Source organism: Dermacentor variabilis, unplaced genomic scaffold (assembly GCF_050947875.1).
Source record: "Dermacentor variabilis isolate Ectoservices unplaced genomic scaffold, ASM5094787v1 scaffold_24, whole genome shotgun sequence".
NCBI lineage: Eukaryota > Metazoa > Arthropoda > Arachnida > Ixodida > Ixodidae > Dermacentor > Dermacentor variabilis.
This window is the reverse complement of record NW_027460412.1, coordinates 1,226,079-1,239,565: the sequence shown is the minus strand read 5'-3', so window position 1 is coordinate 1,239,565 and position 13,487 is coordinate 1,226,079. Positions and strand designations below refer to the sequence as shown.

General features: G+C 50.0%; 1 protein-coding gene across 1 annotated transcript; it reads right to left on the bottom strand.

The window, feature by feature from the left end:
• Positions 1-3,732: 3,732 nt before the first annotated feature.
• On the bottom strand, positions 3,733-4,164 carry LOC142568630 (ATP-dependent DNA helicase Pif1-like). Its single transcript, XM_075678501.1, has one exon. It carries the CDS (start codon positions 4,162-4,164, stop codon positions 3,733-3,735), a length of 432 nt encoding a protein of 143 aa, XP_075534616.1.
• Between the last annotated feature and the right edge of the window lie 9,323 nt (positions 4,165-13,487).

Sequence of the window (13,487 nt, the reverse complement as noted above, 5' to 3'; positions counted from 1 at the left end):
GCTTTGCAACGCCAAAGCGAATGGTACGTTCGTGACTCCCGTTTCACACAGACAAAAAAAAAAGGTTGTACTCATGAAATAATTGCATTGTTCGTATTTTATACTTCTAGGTATCCGTGCGGCCAGTTCGGGAAGCATATCTACGGGACTGTAGCGTACGGACACTTAAAGTAATGCCCAAGTTGAATGAGACACACCTGTATCCAAACTCGTTTGAGAAGATGCGAGTTACGTACACCTTTCAACTTTCCGGATCGCATATCCTGAGGGACCTGGCTTTTTACAAGGAAGAAATTGAGAAAATATGCGGCAGAATTAAAGCAACGCAAGAGTTTTTCGCGTGAGTGACCATTTATACTTCATTCACATGACGTAATTTAAAAAAAGAAAACACATGAGCACAGTTCTGACGTGCATTTCTTCAATTTCTTAACCAGGAAGATCTAGAGACTGATCACCGTGATGACATCAAGATTTCGCGCCGAAGCACCCAGGCCAGCTTCTTCTTATGCTGCATTTTTCGCTGAATTTCTGGACTACCTCGACAAGTGGGAAGCGTGTGATGCCAACAAGGGCACTTTCTAGGTGAATCCACTGCAACAGGTTTAAGGGTCACGATAGCCTGTACCCTTTCATTGTTGGAGTACCTCACACAGAGCCTTGGGTTCAAATATTTAATGACCTCACGGCTTAGCACCGATCCAGTAGAGCACTTGTTCGGCATCGTTCGCCAGTCAAGTGGCTGCAACGCCCACCCTTCTCCAGATGAGTTCCTAATCACGGTGAATTGTCTGCCCTTCTATAACTTGGCCCGCAGTGTCGATAGTTGCAATGCAAATCCTGACATATTAAGCGCTCTTGTGAACGTCCATGACAAACAAGGTTCTGATTCAATGACCAAGAGGATCGACGCACTTCTTTCCCAGTGTAAGCTAGACGAGGTTGAACGCTCGATTGCCGCGATGCCAGCTGAACCTGCGGAGCACGCTGGTGTGATTGTGGAGAAAAGCGACTCGAGGCTAATTTATTACACAGCAGGGTATGTGGCGAGGAAGTGTGTCTTAAAACTAGCATGCTCGGAGTGCAAAGATGTACTTCTCTTTGAGAAATCTGTCGCATCAGCTGAGCGGCTACCCTCACAATTTACGGAACAGTGCGACTGGGGTGGACTTCTATATCCCTCTCGGGAGCTCTACAAGTTCATTGCCGCCCTTGAAAACTTGTTTACTGAATGTTTCAGCCTTTCAGAGTTGCACACAGAGAGCATCTCCGATATCCTTTCTCTGGTAAAAACAAATTTTCTGAACTCGAATGCTGTCGGCTGTCCAGACCACAAAGAAGAAGTAAGCATTAAGCTTGTTTCTTTCTACGTGCTCACTCGCCTTCACTTTTTAGTTAAGGGAATAAACAGTGAAAACACATCAAGGAGAGAGAGGGCGAAGCACCTAAAGCTAAGCAGGAATAATAGAGGCTCATGTTTCCGCACATTCGCCCATGCGTCCTGTTAGAATTGTTCAGTCTGGTTCCAGTGCGTCAGTGTATTCAGCATCGGTAAGTATAGTGTCTCGCGAAGACGTGGCTACTCGACAAATGATTTTCCTCATGAGGAATATGCTAGTCTGTTCATCTTCTTTCTTTTAGATTTTATTGTTTCACGGTAGACGGATCGTGCATAGATCAATCTAATCTCGTCTTATAGTTGGTTTTATGCCCTGCACATTTTAAAAGGACGATTTCGAAGCTATTGAAGCCTTTAGTTTTTCAAATAGCTTAATATTGTTTTAGTGTATTCTTATATATAGCAGAAGTTGTAAATAAAATATCATACCTCGTCTTAGATTTCAGCGCTCTTGTCATTGTCTCTTTGTGCTGGATCTGTGAGAACATTTTCGTACTTCCAGGAAATGGTCGAATTGCATGGCTTATGATAGAAACCCTTATACCAAAACTTATGTCAATAATTATAATAGTGATAACTGCATATTTTGATATAATAATAGTATAATAGCCGTGTTAGTTCCCGAAAAAATCATGCTCACCGAGTGGCATGATTGCTGGCGAGAATGAGCGCGTTCCAGGACCTCGTAATAAGAACAGAAAAAAAAATACAAAAAGAAAGCAGACTTACTCTACAAGATCAGAAATAAAAAAGGAATAGCAAACTTACTCGACCTTGCATAAAAACAGCCCAGCTTTCGTCAGAGCGGCTACTTTCGAGCTGTTGCATTAGTAATATCAGTTGCCTGCATTTAAACCACATAGCTTCAAACATCGCCCGTATGATTCACCCTTTGAAACGTGGCCTGCTCGAACACGCCTTGAAGCGCTTGATTATGCAAAGGCCGCACGTCACCGAGGCACATCTAATTTCATATGCATACCGCCATAATGTTTCCCTATTTTTACCACATTTTATATTTCAATCTAATATAAACAATGCGCTCTGCATTATTCACCGAGGGGACCTCCAAAAGCAAGTGCGTCTCGGGCGCAAGAGGCATAAAAATACGGAAAAAATGGCTATTGCGTAAATATTTTCCTAACACACAGTCAACCTACACACGCAAAAAAAAATGCTGCACGTAACGAATAATGTTCGTGGCCCACATTCTCCCTAAATGTCAAATTGCTGCCGTTATTAGGGCATCGGAGAAATTTTGTTAGCATACAATATATCGGCCTGAGAAAGGAAGAAAACAAAGGTTTGCCAGTTTTTATTTGACCCCTAAATATGCCACACAGTTCATTTTAATTCCTATACCTCATCCACGTGCTGCACATGATCCCCATTTCTTCGGAATATGAGCTCTGCATTTCGTTATCTCTTGACACAGTGAAACACGCACATAAGGTTTAAAAAAATTGGAGGCTTATCAAGGTTAAGCCCAGTGGATGCGAAGCATGTTAAGCAGCTGCCTCAGTGTGGATGGGGCTAAGTAACGGAGACGTGGCTTTAGGTTAATCGTCGTACTTTATTCTTTGCAGCCCGACAAACACACTCTTATGGTCCGTAAATGCATGACTCTTGGTTTGCACGTCACTTATTCTGTATTCTCTTTGAGCATTTCTACACAACACCAAGTCTAAACTTTTTCCCCACTGAGTCGTGGACTTTGGCTGTAGTTGACACAAGCCGAGGGCATACCTTTCTTCGACGGCCTGCAGAAATGTCCTGTCTCTCACCGGGTCCTTATTGAAGTCTCCCGTGCAGACTAACATTCTTTTGTCGGTGCGCGGCGGCAGTCCGTCTGCCATGATGTTGATTGCATCTTGGTTGCTCGTTTGGGGCGCGACGTATACACCAGAGACGACCAAGTCGAGAGCCAGGATCTCTACGCAGAGAGCTTCTCCTCGCTGCATCGGCACCGCCGGTGTCACGACCTTAGCTCGTACGGGGTCTCTGACGTAGATCGCCACCCCGGAATTTCTGGTTTGGTCGGGTCGTTTCGCAGCACCAACCAGGGTGAAGCCTTTAATCGTCTCCGGAGTGTCGTTGTCCGCCTCGGTTTCCGTAAACACCAGCGCATGCGCAGACAGGAGCATTGCATCCGAGGTGATTTCACAGTTGTGCAAGACCAGCGATCTAACGTTTAGAGTAGCTATGGTGACCGCGCTCTTCTCCACTAGCCTTTCGCAGCGGCTAAATGCCGTTTCCAGAGGGTGCTGCTGTAAGCGTTCAAACTCTGCTTTAGGCGCCCTGTCGGGGTTTGGGCCTCTATGCGTGAACTTGTGTCAGCCGTCCTTGTTGGTCAAGTAGAGGCTTTCCAGGCTCGTGGCTCTGCTAAGGGCCACATAGACCAGCTTTTGGGGGTGGTTGGCCGCATACTCGTAGACGACCCCGTCGAAGGTTCCTCCCTGGGATTTGTGAATCGTCATCGTGCTTGCGGGTACCAGGGGGAACTGGGTGAGTTTCACCGACATGTGTTTCAGCAGTTTTCCCTCCAGCTGGAATCGCATGGACATGAGGTCGATGGGTATCCAGGCATTCATGTTTCGTCTGTAGCCGCGCTGGGCCAGCTTTGCCTTGGCCAAGATTCCAACTCCAGGGGGGCAGCGCAGCCAGACTCGGCAGGGCTCTTCCTGTGCATCGTACTCAATGAGCTTCAGTTTCCCGACTATTCCGTTTACCAGGCCATCGGTTATGTCTATGTTCTTTAGAAGCATGTACTGTTTCTCTGCGCACAGGGCAATGGTCGCGGGTAAATTCCCAGTCTCGACTCGGCCGGACGTTTCCAGCGCTCTGGCCGCCGCGTCCTTTTCGTCCTGGGACCTATACCCGGTTATGAAATCTCTGGCCGGGTGGTCTACCTTGTCTTGGGAGCGCTTTGCGATCTTGTCGTTCTAGGCATCGACGTCCGCATTGCTGTAGTAGAGCCGCACGGCTTCGGAGACCACGTCGCTCTGGCGGACCACTTGAGTCAGGGGGAAGTATTCGAGGGTATGCCACGCCATGACCTCGGTGCTGAACACGGCTCCATTGGACTTGGGTCGTTTGTACACCTCGGACGCTCTAACGGGTGGCAGTTGCCTCATGTCTCCGCACAGAATGACGTCGAAGGCCCCGAAGGGCTCTCTCATCCTGTCGGCCCTGATTTGGCGGAGCCTTCGGTCGACCTGCCGGAGCAAATCGGAGGAGAGCATGCTGACTTCGTCGATGATTACGCATCTCACTCCCTTGAAGAGGGTTCTGAACGTGTTTAGGTCGGCCGCGGAGAGACCCTTGTCCTCGCGGGTGTTGGACATGACCATCTTGAAGGCCGAGTGGACGGTCACTCCGTTTAAGGCGACCGCGGCCTTGCCCGTCGTGGCGCAGGCGACGTAGGCGTTAACCCCCGAGATCTCGGCGTCTCCGTAAGCGATCTTCTTGCTTTTGCAGTATCTGTTGTAGACGTCCATGACGAGGTGGAGGGTGAAGGTCTTGCCGCAGCCGGCCGGACCGGTGAAGAAGATTCGGAGGGGCTCGGAGTCTTCGGTCGTGAGGCGATGAATCACTTCCTCGATTATCATGCGCTGCCGGTGGTTAGTCATCCTCATCCTCGCATAGAAATCTTCCAGCGGCATGCAGTCTTCCCGCTTCTTCACGGCGGGGCAGTTCGAGGCGACCAAGGCGCTCGCGACCGCGTTCTCGGGCACGATATCGGTGTCGTCGTTCTCGACCACGACTTTGGCCCGAGTCGCGCCTCTCTCCTCTCCTTCCGCTGCGGCCACCGCGCGCTCGTCGTCCTCTATTCCCATGCTCTCGTTGATGTTTTTGACGTATTCCAAGAGCTCGGCTCTGGTTACGCCGCTATTGAACTTCTCCTTGACCTCCATGAGTCTCTCCTTGTTTTCGTCGAAGATGGTCTCGAACTTGTTGCGATCTAGAAACTCGTTTTCCTTCCTAAAGGGCACGTACAGCATCACGTGCTCCCTCTTGTAGTTGACGACGTCGTTGATGTCGTAGTCGCGGCATCGGAGGATCGCCCTCTTCGTGCGCTTAGTCAGCTTGCCTTTCGAGCTGTATTCGGTCATGAATTCGGCCAGCGTGAGGTCTTCCAGCTCGGGAGGGCGTTCTTCGTACTTCTCGATAGCACTCTTCCGCCAAATGTCGGTGCTGGTCGCTTCGAGGTGTTCCCTGTCCATTTCGTCCTTCGTCTTCTTGCTGCGAATCCGCTCTTCGGGCCACACCGTGTTCACGAAGATGACGTCCGTGCTGGTTTCGCTCATGTGGAACTGTAGCAACACCCAGACCGCTTCTTGTGCGGACATTTAATTCCGTTCAGGATGCGCACGCCGAGTTTGCGTAGGGCCAGCTCGTACGTCAGCTTGTTCTCCGCGTCTTCGTCGAAGATGGCCCAGAGGGCTCGGTTGAGGGAAGAGACGCCACGATTGGACTTGTTTACGTACTCGACCACGTAGGCGGCACAGGCCTACACGTCCAGGATTATCTGCAGGTCCATGTTCGAGTTGAGGACGTGGCCAATCCACGGGTTGAATGCGTTGACGTTGCATTGGTCCAGGTCTCGCTTGAGCATCAGGGTGGGCCTCGTAAGGCCAGCTCGGATCACCATCTGGTAGTGCCCAAAGTCGCGGATGCCGTGCTGTTCCCACATGTATTCAAACGACGCGTAAATCGTGTGTTGCAAGACGTCGTGCAGAGCATCCCTCGTCGCCTTGAGGTTTTCAAAGTGCTTGGCGCCCTCGGGGTCTTCTTCCTTTTTTGGCGAGGCCAGTGAAGTCAACACCACGGTGCAAGGCATCGGCCACAAGGGGAAGTTGAAGCGACACGTCTTCCTCGATCCCTTGTAGCACGTGTGGGTGTGCTCGTGGCGTTGGCACCTGGGCCTGGCCAAGGCCTCGTTGTTCAGGGACAGGATGCGTTCGGGCAAAGCAACCGTCTCGGGCATCCTGCCGTTCTCCACCTGTTCATTAGGCGCGTTAGCAAGCCAGAGGAGAATGTGTGCGTGAGCACTGCCTCGGTGTTGGAATTCGATGCGTTTGAAGTATTCGACGACGTGGTTTGGCCGGAAGGGGCTTATGCGTTTGTTGCAAAGTATCTGCATGATTACTCTTACCATATGTTCAAAGTAGATGGCGCAAACCACCGGGTCCTCGTTCACCAGGACGGCCGCGTAGTACCTGTCCATCTCCTCTTCGTCGTAGTCGACTTCGTCCTTTGCAACCTTTAGTTTCTCCAGGAGCTTCAGGAGGTCGGGCCAATGCATCTCTGAGGCCGAGAGGGTGAGAAATGATGATGTATGGGGTTTTGTGGCGCAAGGGCCAGGTATGGCCAAAGAGCGCCATGTTTGTGCTAATGATTTTGCGGTGTAATTATGATTACTATGAAGTTCGTGTGAGGTGGCTGTAAAGAGGCCTTAAAATATACGCTCTAAAGTGTGTAAAATCTGTATGATAAAATTATGGCGATGACGTGTGACTTGTACTATGAACATTTAGATGCATTTAAAAAGAATGATACGATAGGTAAAATATATGTGATTGTGAAAAATCCTAGAGCACTACTGCCTCCTTAGAGCCCTTGAAACACAAGGGCCTGGAGGCATGTGCTATGCAAAACAATTATCGCAGTGGCATCCTCTCAAGAGAGGAGGCGCTACGAATTCATGGGACTAATAACATGTAAGACCACATCTTTAACATAGCCTAGCACTGTGTCTGTATTAAAAAGCGGTTCTGGACCAAGAAGCATTTCAGGATGAAGAGGAATGTGCTGTCGGTATGCTAATGAAAAATGTCTTTTTCTCTCAGATTCGGCTTCCCGACACTCCAGGAGGACGTGGAGTACGGTCAGCCTCTCCCCGCATCTACCACAGGTTGGAGGCTCACTTCCGGTGAGTAGAAAATTATGGGTGCCGAACGTGTGTCCTATTCTGAGACGACAGAATAGGACATCTGTTCGGCGCGATTTTGTAGTAGACGGCCAAAATCCTAACTGTGGTTTTATCAGGTGGAGCTTATTATCCGTTTCCTCATCCCACATGTGTTGCCAGTGATCTCGCAGCCTCCTTCGCAAGAAAGGCCTCAGATCTGTGACAGGCACCGCAGAGGTAGGGTTAATAGCTTGCAATGTGATTGACGTGGCCATCTCGTCCGCCAGAACGTTACCTTCGATTCCCCTATGGCCAGGGACCCAGCTTATTACGATATTCTGGTTAGATGAGTACGCTTTGCACAAGACCGAATATAGTTCGTTAAATACGGGATTTTTATGTTTGCTGAGTAACATTAAGGCCTTCACGACGCTGAGAGAGTCTGTATAGATCGCTGCTTTTGGAAGTTTCGATTTTCTTATGTGCTTTACAGCAGAGAGTAGTGCGTAGGCCTCGGCCGTAAAGGTACTTGTTTCCGGATGCAGTACATCGGATTCCGAAAACGATGGGCCGACGGCTGCATAGGATACCCCGGCATTTGACTTCGAAGCGTCTGTGTAGAACTCTGCGCAGGAGTGCTTGTGCTGGAGTTCTAGGAAATGCATTCGGATTTCAGCCTCAGGAGCGTGCTTTGTAACTTTTATAAAGGATATGTCACATTGTATCACCTGCCATTCCCAAGGAGGTAAGAGCTTGGTTAGGTGCATTAAGCGATGCTCGAGGAGCGGGACATGCATTTCATCGCTAAGCTGCTTCACACGCAGCGAGAAAGGCTGCCTTATGGAGGGACGATTGCTGAAAAGTGTAGCGCACGTCATATCGGTAACGTTATGAAAACATGGATGTTCAGGATTGGAGCGTACTTTAAGGAAATATGTAAAGCTAATGTATGATCTCTGTAGGTGGAGAGACCATTCATTTGATTCCACATATAGACTTTGTATGGGACTCGTTCTGAAAGCGCCAGTGGCCAGTTGGATTCCCAGATGGTGGACTGGGTCTAGCATCTTTAGCGCGCTCGGGGCGGCAGAGTTATACACAACGGCACCATAATCCAATCGAGACCGAATTAGGCTCTTGTATAGGTTCATTAAACACTTCCTATCACTACCCCATGTAGTCTGGGATAGAAGTTTCATTAATTTCATTGTTTTCAGACACTTTTCTTTAAGATGTTTATTGTGTGGGACGAAAGTAAGTTTATTGTCGAGCATAACACCTAGAAATTTGTGCTCTTTGTTTACAGGTATTTGATGTCCACACATTTCCAAGCAAGGATCCGGGACCAGGCCTCTCTTCCTTGTGAACAGCACACAAGAACTCTTTTGAGGATTGATTTTAAAACCATTTTTCTCTGCCCACCCTAACACCTTGTTCAAACCATGCTGTACCTGTCTCTCGCATACTGCGAGGTTACAGGATTTGAAGCGTATTTGAATGTCATCCACATAGACGGAATACAATATGGCCGGGGGTAAGGAAGCACGAAGCGTTGTCATCTTAACAATAAAAAGTGTGCAACTGAGCACGCCTCCCTGGGGTACACCAGTTTCTTGTGTAAAAGGACGTGACAGCACATTGCCAACTTTCACCCGGAAGGTACGATTGGACAAGTAGCTTTTTATTACGTTGAGCATATTATCATGAATACCCATTTCCGATAAGTCTCGCAAGATGCCGTATCGCCACGTTGTGTCATACGCCTTTTCCATATCGAGAAATATCGAGAGGAAGAACTGTTTATGTATAAATGCGTCCCGGATATTTGTTTCAATACGTACAAGATGGTCGGTTGTGGAGCGCCCTTCTCGGAAGCCACACTGATAGGGATCAAGCATTTTGTTCTGTTCAAGGAAATGGATCAGTCGCCGATTTATCATTTTTTCAAATACCTTACACATGCAACTTGTGAGGGCTATCGGGCGGTAGCTTGCCACTGATGAAGGATCTTTGCCTTGTTTTAGAGCAGGGATCACAATGGCTTCTTTCCATGCGGTCGGAAGGTATCCTGCGTCCCAGATAGTGTTGAAAAGTGTAAGTAGTGTCATTTGCGTGTCATTGTGTAAGTTTTTCAGCATTTCGTACATGATTCTATCAGATCCTAGTGCGGAGCTCTTGCATGCGCTCAAGGCAGCTCTCAATTCGGCAATACTGAAAGGACGGTTGTAAGGCTCATTCTCTCGGCTTTTTCTTGTTAAAGGCTTACGTTCTTCTATTTCTTTATATATGAGAAAAGATTGCGAATAATTGTTTGAACTTGACACGCTCTGAAAGTGCTCCGCAAGTGAGTCTGCCTGATCTTGCAGTGTATCGCCTTGTGTATTTACCAGAGGGAGTGAATATGTTTGTCGCCCTCTAATTCTATTTACCCTGTTCCAGACTTTGGCCTCGTCTGTAAACGAGTTAATGCTCGATAAATACTTCTGCCAGCTTTCTCTTCTGGCCAGTCGGCGGGTTCTCCTGCCTTGGGATTTTACTTGCTTAAAGTTGACTAGATTCTCTGCAGTGGGAGAAGCGCGTAGCAACCCCCACGCTTTGTTTTGTTTCTTACGAGCGATCCTGCAGTCTTCGTTCCACCACGGGACCCGCCGTTTACATACCAAGCCACGTGCTTCTGATATGCATTTAGATGCCATGTCTATAATGAAGGCTGTGAGATACTGCACAGCAGCATCAATTCCTAAACAAGACATGTCATTCCATGAGATATTAGTTAAGTTTCGGAACTTCTCCCAGTCGGCTGTATCGATCTTCCACCTAGGAGCCTGTGGTAGACATTCTTTTTCTTTATGTGTTTTTAGCAGTATGGGGAAGTGGTCGCTTCCGTAAGGATTCTTGGTGACTTCCCATTCGAGTTCAGACAGCATACAAGGGGAAACTAGGCTGAGGTCAATTGAAGAAAATGTTCTGTTTGCGAGAGAATAATATTGGGTGTCTTCTTATTCAGCAGACACGCACCGGACGAAAAAAGGAACTGTTCAACGAGGCGACCTCGCGCATCGATACGAGAGTCTCCCCACAGGCTGCTGTGCGCATTGAAATCCCCAAGCACAACGTAAGGTTCTGGCAATTCGTCTATGAAGGACTGAAATTCATGTTTAGTTATTTTGTAATGGGGGGGTATGTAGAGCGAGCAGACAGTGATAAGTTTGTTGAGGAGAACAGCACGAACCGCCACTGCCTCAAGGGGCGTTTGTAGCTGCAAACGTTGACACGCTATGCCTTTCTGAATAACAATGGCAACACCGCCCGATGATGCGAGAGCATCATCGCGATCTCTGCGAAACGTAACATACTGTAGCAGGAAATTTGTGTGTTTAGATTTTAAGTCTGTTTCCTGTAGACACAGCACTTTTGGATTGTGTTTGTGGATGAGTTCCTGCACGTCATCAAGGTTTCTAAGAAGGCCTCTGACGTTCCATTGAATTATTTGTGTATCCATATTGGAGGTCAATAAGTGCTGTGTGTACAGAAACAGAAGTAGTGATTATGAAAATTACAGAGATTAAATTACAGAGCCCTTTAGAGGCCCTGTAACGGGAGTTCTGCCCTTTCTGGAGCGTTCGAGGGAGCCTCACCGCTCCTTAGGCGCTTGGTGCGCCTGGAGGATGGGTGTTGTGTCCATTGCCTCTAGTGAGGCTCCGGACACGTGCTCTTGCGAGCGAGAGGTTTTCAGGGTGAGTCCCGCCTTGGAGGGCAAGACCCCTGGGCCCACCAGCCCGGAGGTCGATGGGGCTCCCTGAGGGATTTGGCTGCGCTGGCCGTTGCCAGCGCTGGAAGGGGCCTCGGAGGTTGGGGCAGGCTCGGCTGCACCCGTCTTCGGGGTCGATGGCCCCGTCTGCTGGGTTGGCGGAGCAGCGCTAGCTACAACCGCCGCGGGGGCAGATGGCGTAGCTGCCGACTCACTGTTTGTGGGTCGGACAGCCGCCGGAGGCCGTTGTGACGCTGCCCCCTGACGCGCCACATCGGCAAAGGCTTTCTTGGGCAGGTACGATACCCGCCTACGTGCCTCCTTGAAACTTATATTTTCCTTTACTTTACCTGTTACAATTTCCTTTTCTTTTTTCCAGGATGGGCACGACCGCGAGTACGCGGCGTGCTCCCCATCACAGTTTACACAGTGGAGAGCATTCTCACAAGCTTCAGATGTGTGTTCGTGGGCACTACATTTAGCACAAGTCTGGCGGCCTCGGCAGCTCTGCGAGCTGTAGCCAAAGCGCTGGCATTTGAAACAACGCAGTGGGTTGGGCACGTACGGCCTAACACGGAGCTTGATGTACCCTGCCTCGATTGACCCGGGCAGGACACTTGAACCAAAGGTGATTTTTAAGTGCTTCGTCTGGATCTCCTTACCATCTCGCCTCATCTTTATTCTTCTAACATTGATAACATTTTGCTCACTGAAGCCCTCCAGGAGTTCCGCTTCAGTCAGCTCAAGCAGGTCATCATCGGACACAACACCGCGGGTGGTGTTCATTGTGCGGTGTGGCGTTACTGTTATGTGGGTCTCCCCGAATGACACTAGTTTCTGTAGTTTCTCATATTGCTTGTGGTCGCGGAGCTCCAAGAGGAGGTCACCGCTTGCCATCCTGGACACCTTGTAACCTGGTCCAAAAACATCAGTCAAGGACTTTGAGACAAGGAATGGTGAAATGTTTCGCACTGCTTTGTTTGGCTTTTCAGAGTGAATAACGTGGAACCGGGGGAAATTCTGGATTTGGTGTCCAAAAAACTTGAAGACATCTTCGGTGCGCCCTCGTTTAGGAGGGCGATCAGGAAGTTTGGGGAAGGAAGTTTCCATGGAAATATATAAAAATTCGGCAACAGCGCCGACCGCCCACCACGGAGCCCAATGAGGGGACGCGGCAGAGCTTGTGTACAAGCCTGCACGACGCCAGCCGTACGCCATCACTATAACCCAATATGGTGTACCCAAGGTAGGATATCCACACAAGGTTAACCCTTGCCGCCGTGGAGAAAGGAAGTAAATGGAAGAGAGAAGAAGACAGGAAAGATATAAAGTGAGAGATAAAGACGAAGGTTTGAGAAGAGAGGGACAGGAAGAGGCGACTACCGATTTCCCCCGGGTGGGTCAGTCCGGGGGTGCCGTCTATGTGAAGCAGAGGCCGAAGAGGTGTGTTGCCTCCGCCGGGGGGCCTTAAAGGTCCAAACACCCAGCATCGGCTCAACCCCCAGGATCCCCTTTTCCCCAGACACGGCTAAGCCGCGCACGGCTACACGCGGGAGGGTCCAACCCTCATGTGCTCGGGTACGTGGTGTCGCAACACACCAAACGCCTGCTGACGCAGACGCCCCTGCGGGGGGGGGGGGGTGAGAAACGCCGTGGGCTTTCCCAATTGGCGTATCATGGCAAAGAGCTCGCCCTTGCGGGTGTGCCAGTATTCTACGTTATTAGGCACGCCCTTCATAAATCCCAGGTCTCGTTCTACCAGGTTCTGGACCTTTTCGGGATTCTCCACGTCCTCTCTCGTCAACGCCTGCAATCCGGGGGCGTTCTTGAAGAATGCCTTCATGTTGTCGCCGACGCGATAGCGTATCACCTTCGCGCCCATGTAGAGGACGTGATCCGGTAGCACTCCTCGTCTGTCGCTACGGCGAATTTCCGACGCGGCCATCGAGGTGACGCTCGGTCTCGCCTCCGGCTTGATGTATCGGGGGTGGCCGAGATAGATCTGCGGGAAGGAGAGCTCTTCTGCGTGGGTGTCGTAGAGAATGCTGATCGGCCTCTGCCCTTCCCTGGGAGCCATCGTCACGGTGTGGTTTAGCATCTCGTCCTCGTCGAACATCAGGGTGCGTTGGTCCATCATCAGGGCGGCCGCGTCGAACATCGGGCTGTCTTCGTCTTCTGCGCCGTCGTCGCAATCCTCGAGGTCCGCCCCGGTGTTTCGTTCGGCCTCGGCGATCATCTCCATGACTCTGTCGATGTCGAACGCGATGCCGTAGTGCCGGTACAGCGGGGAGTCGTGCAAGACCTTGATCCACGGCAGCAGCACCTCGCGGGAGACCTCGTCGGCCAAGTAGACGCCCTTATCGATGCGGCGCCTCTTGATGTTCACTAGGATCGGGTGTTGGTCGTCCACGTTTCTCGGCAGTTGC

Excerpts from the sequence above, each read along its gene's own strand:
- LOC142568630 (XM_075678501.1), bottom strand. The coding sequence starts at position 4,164 with ATGCTTCTAAAGAACATAGACATAACCGATGGCCTGGTAAACGGAATA.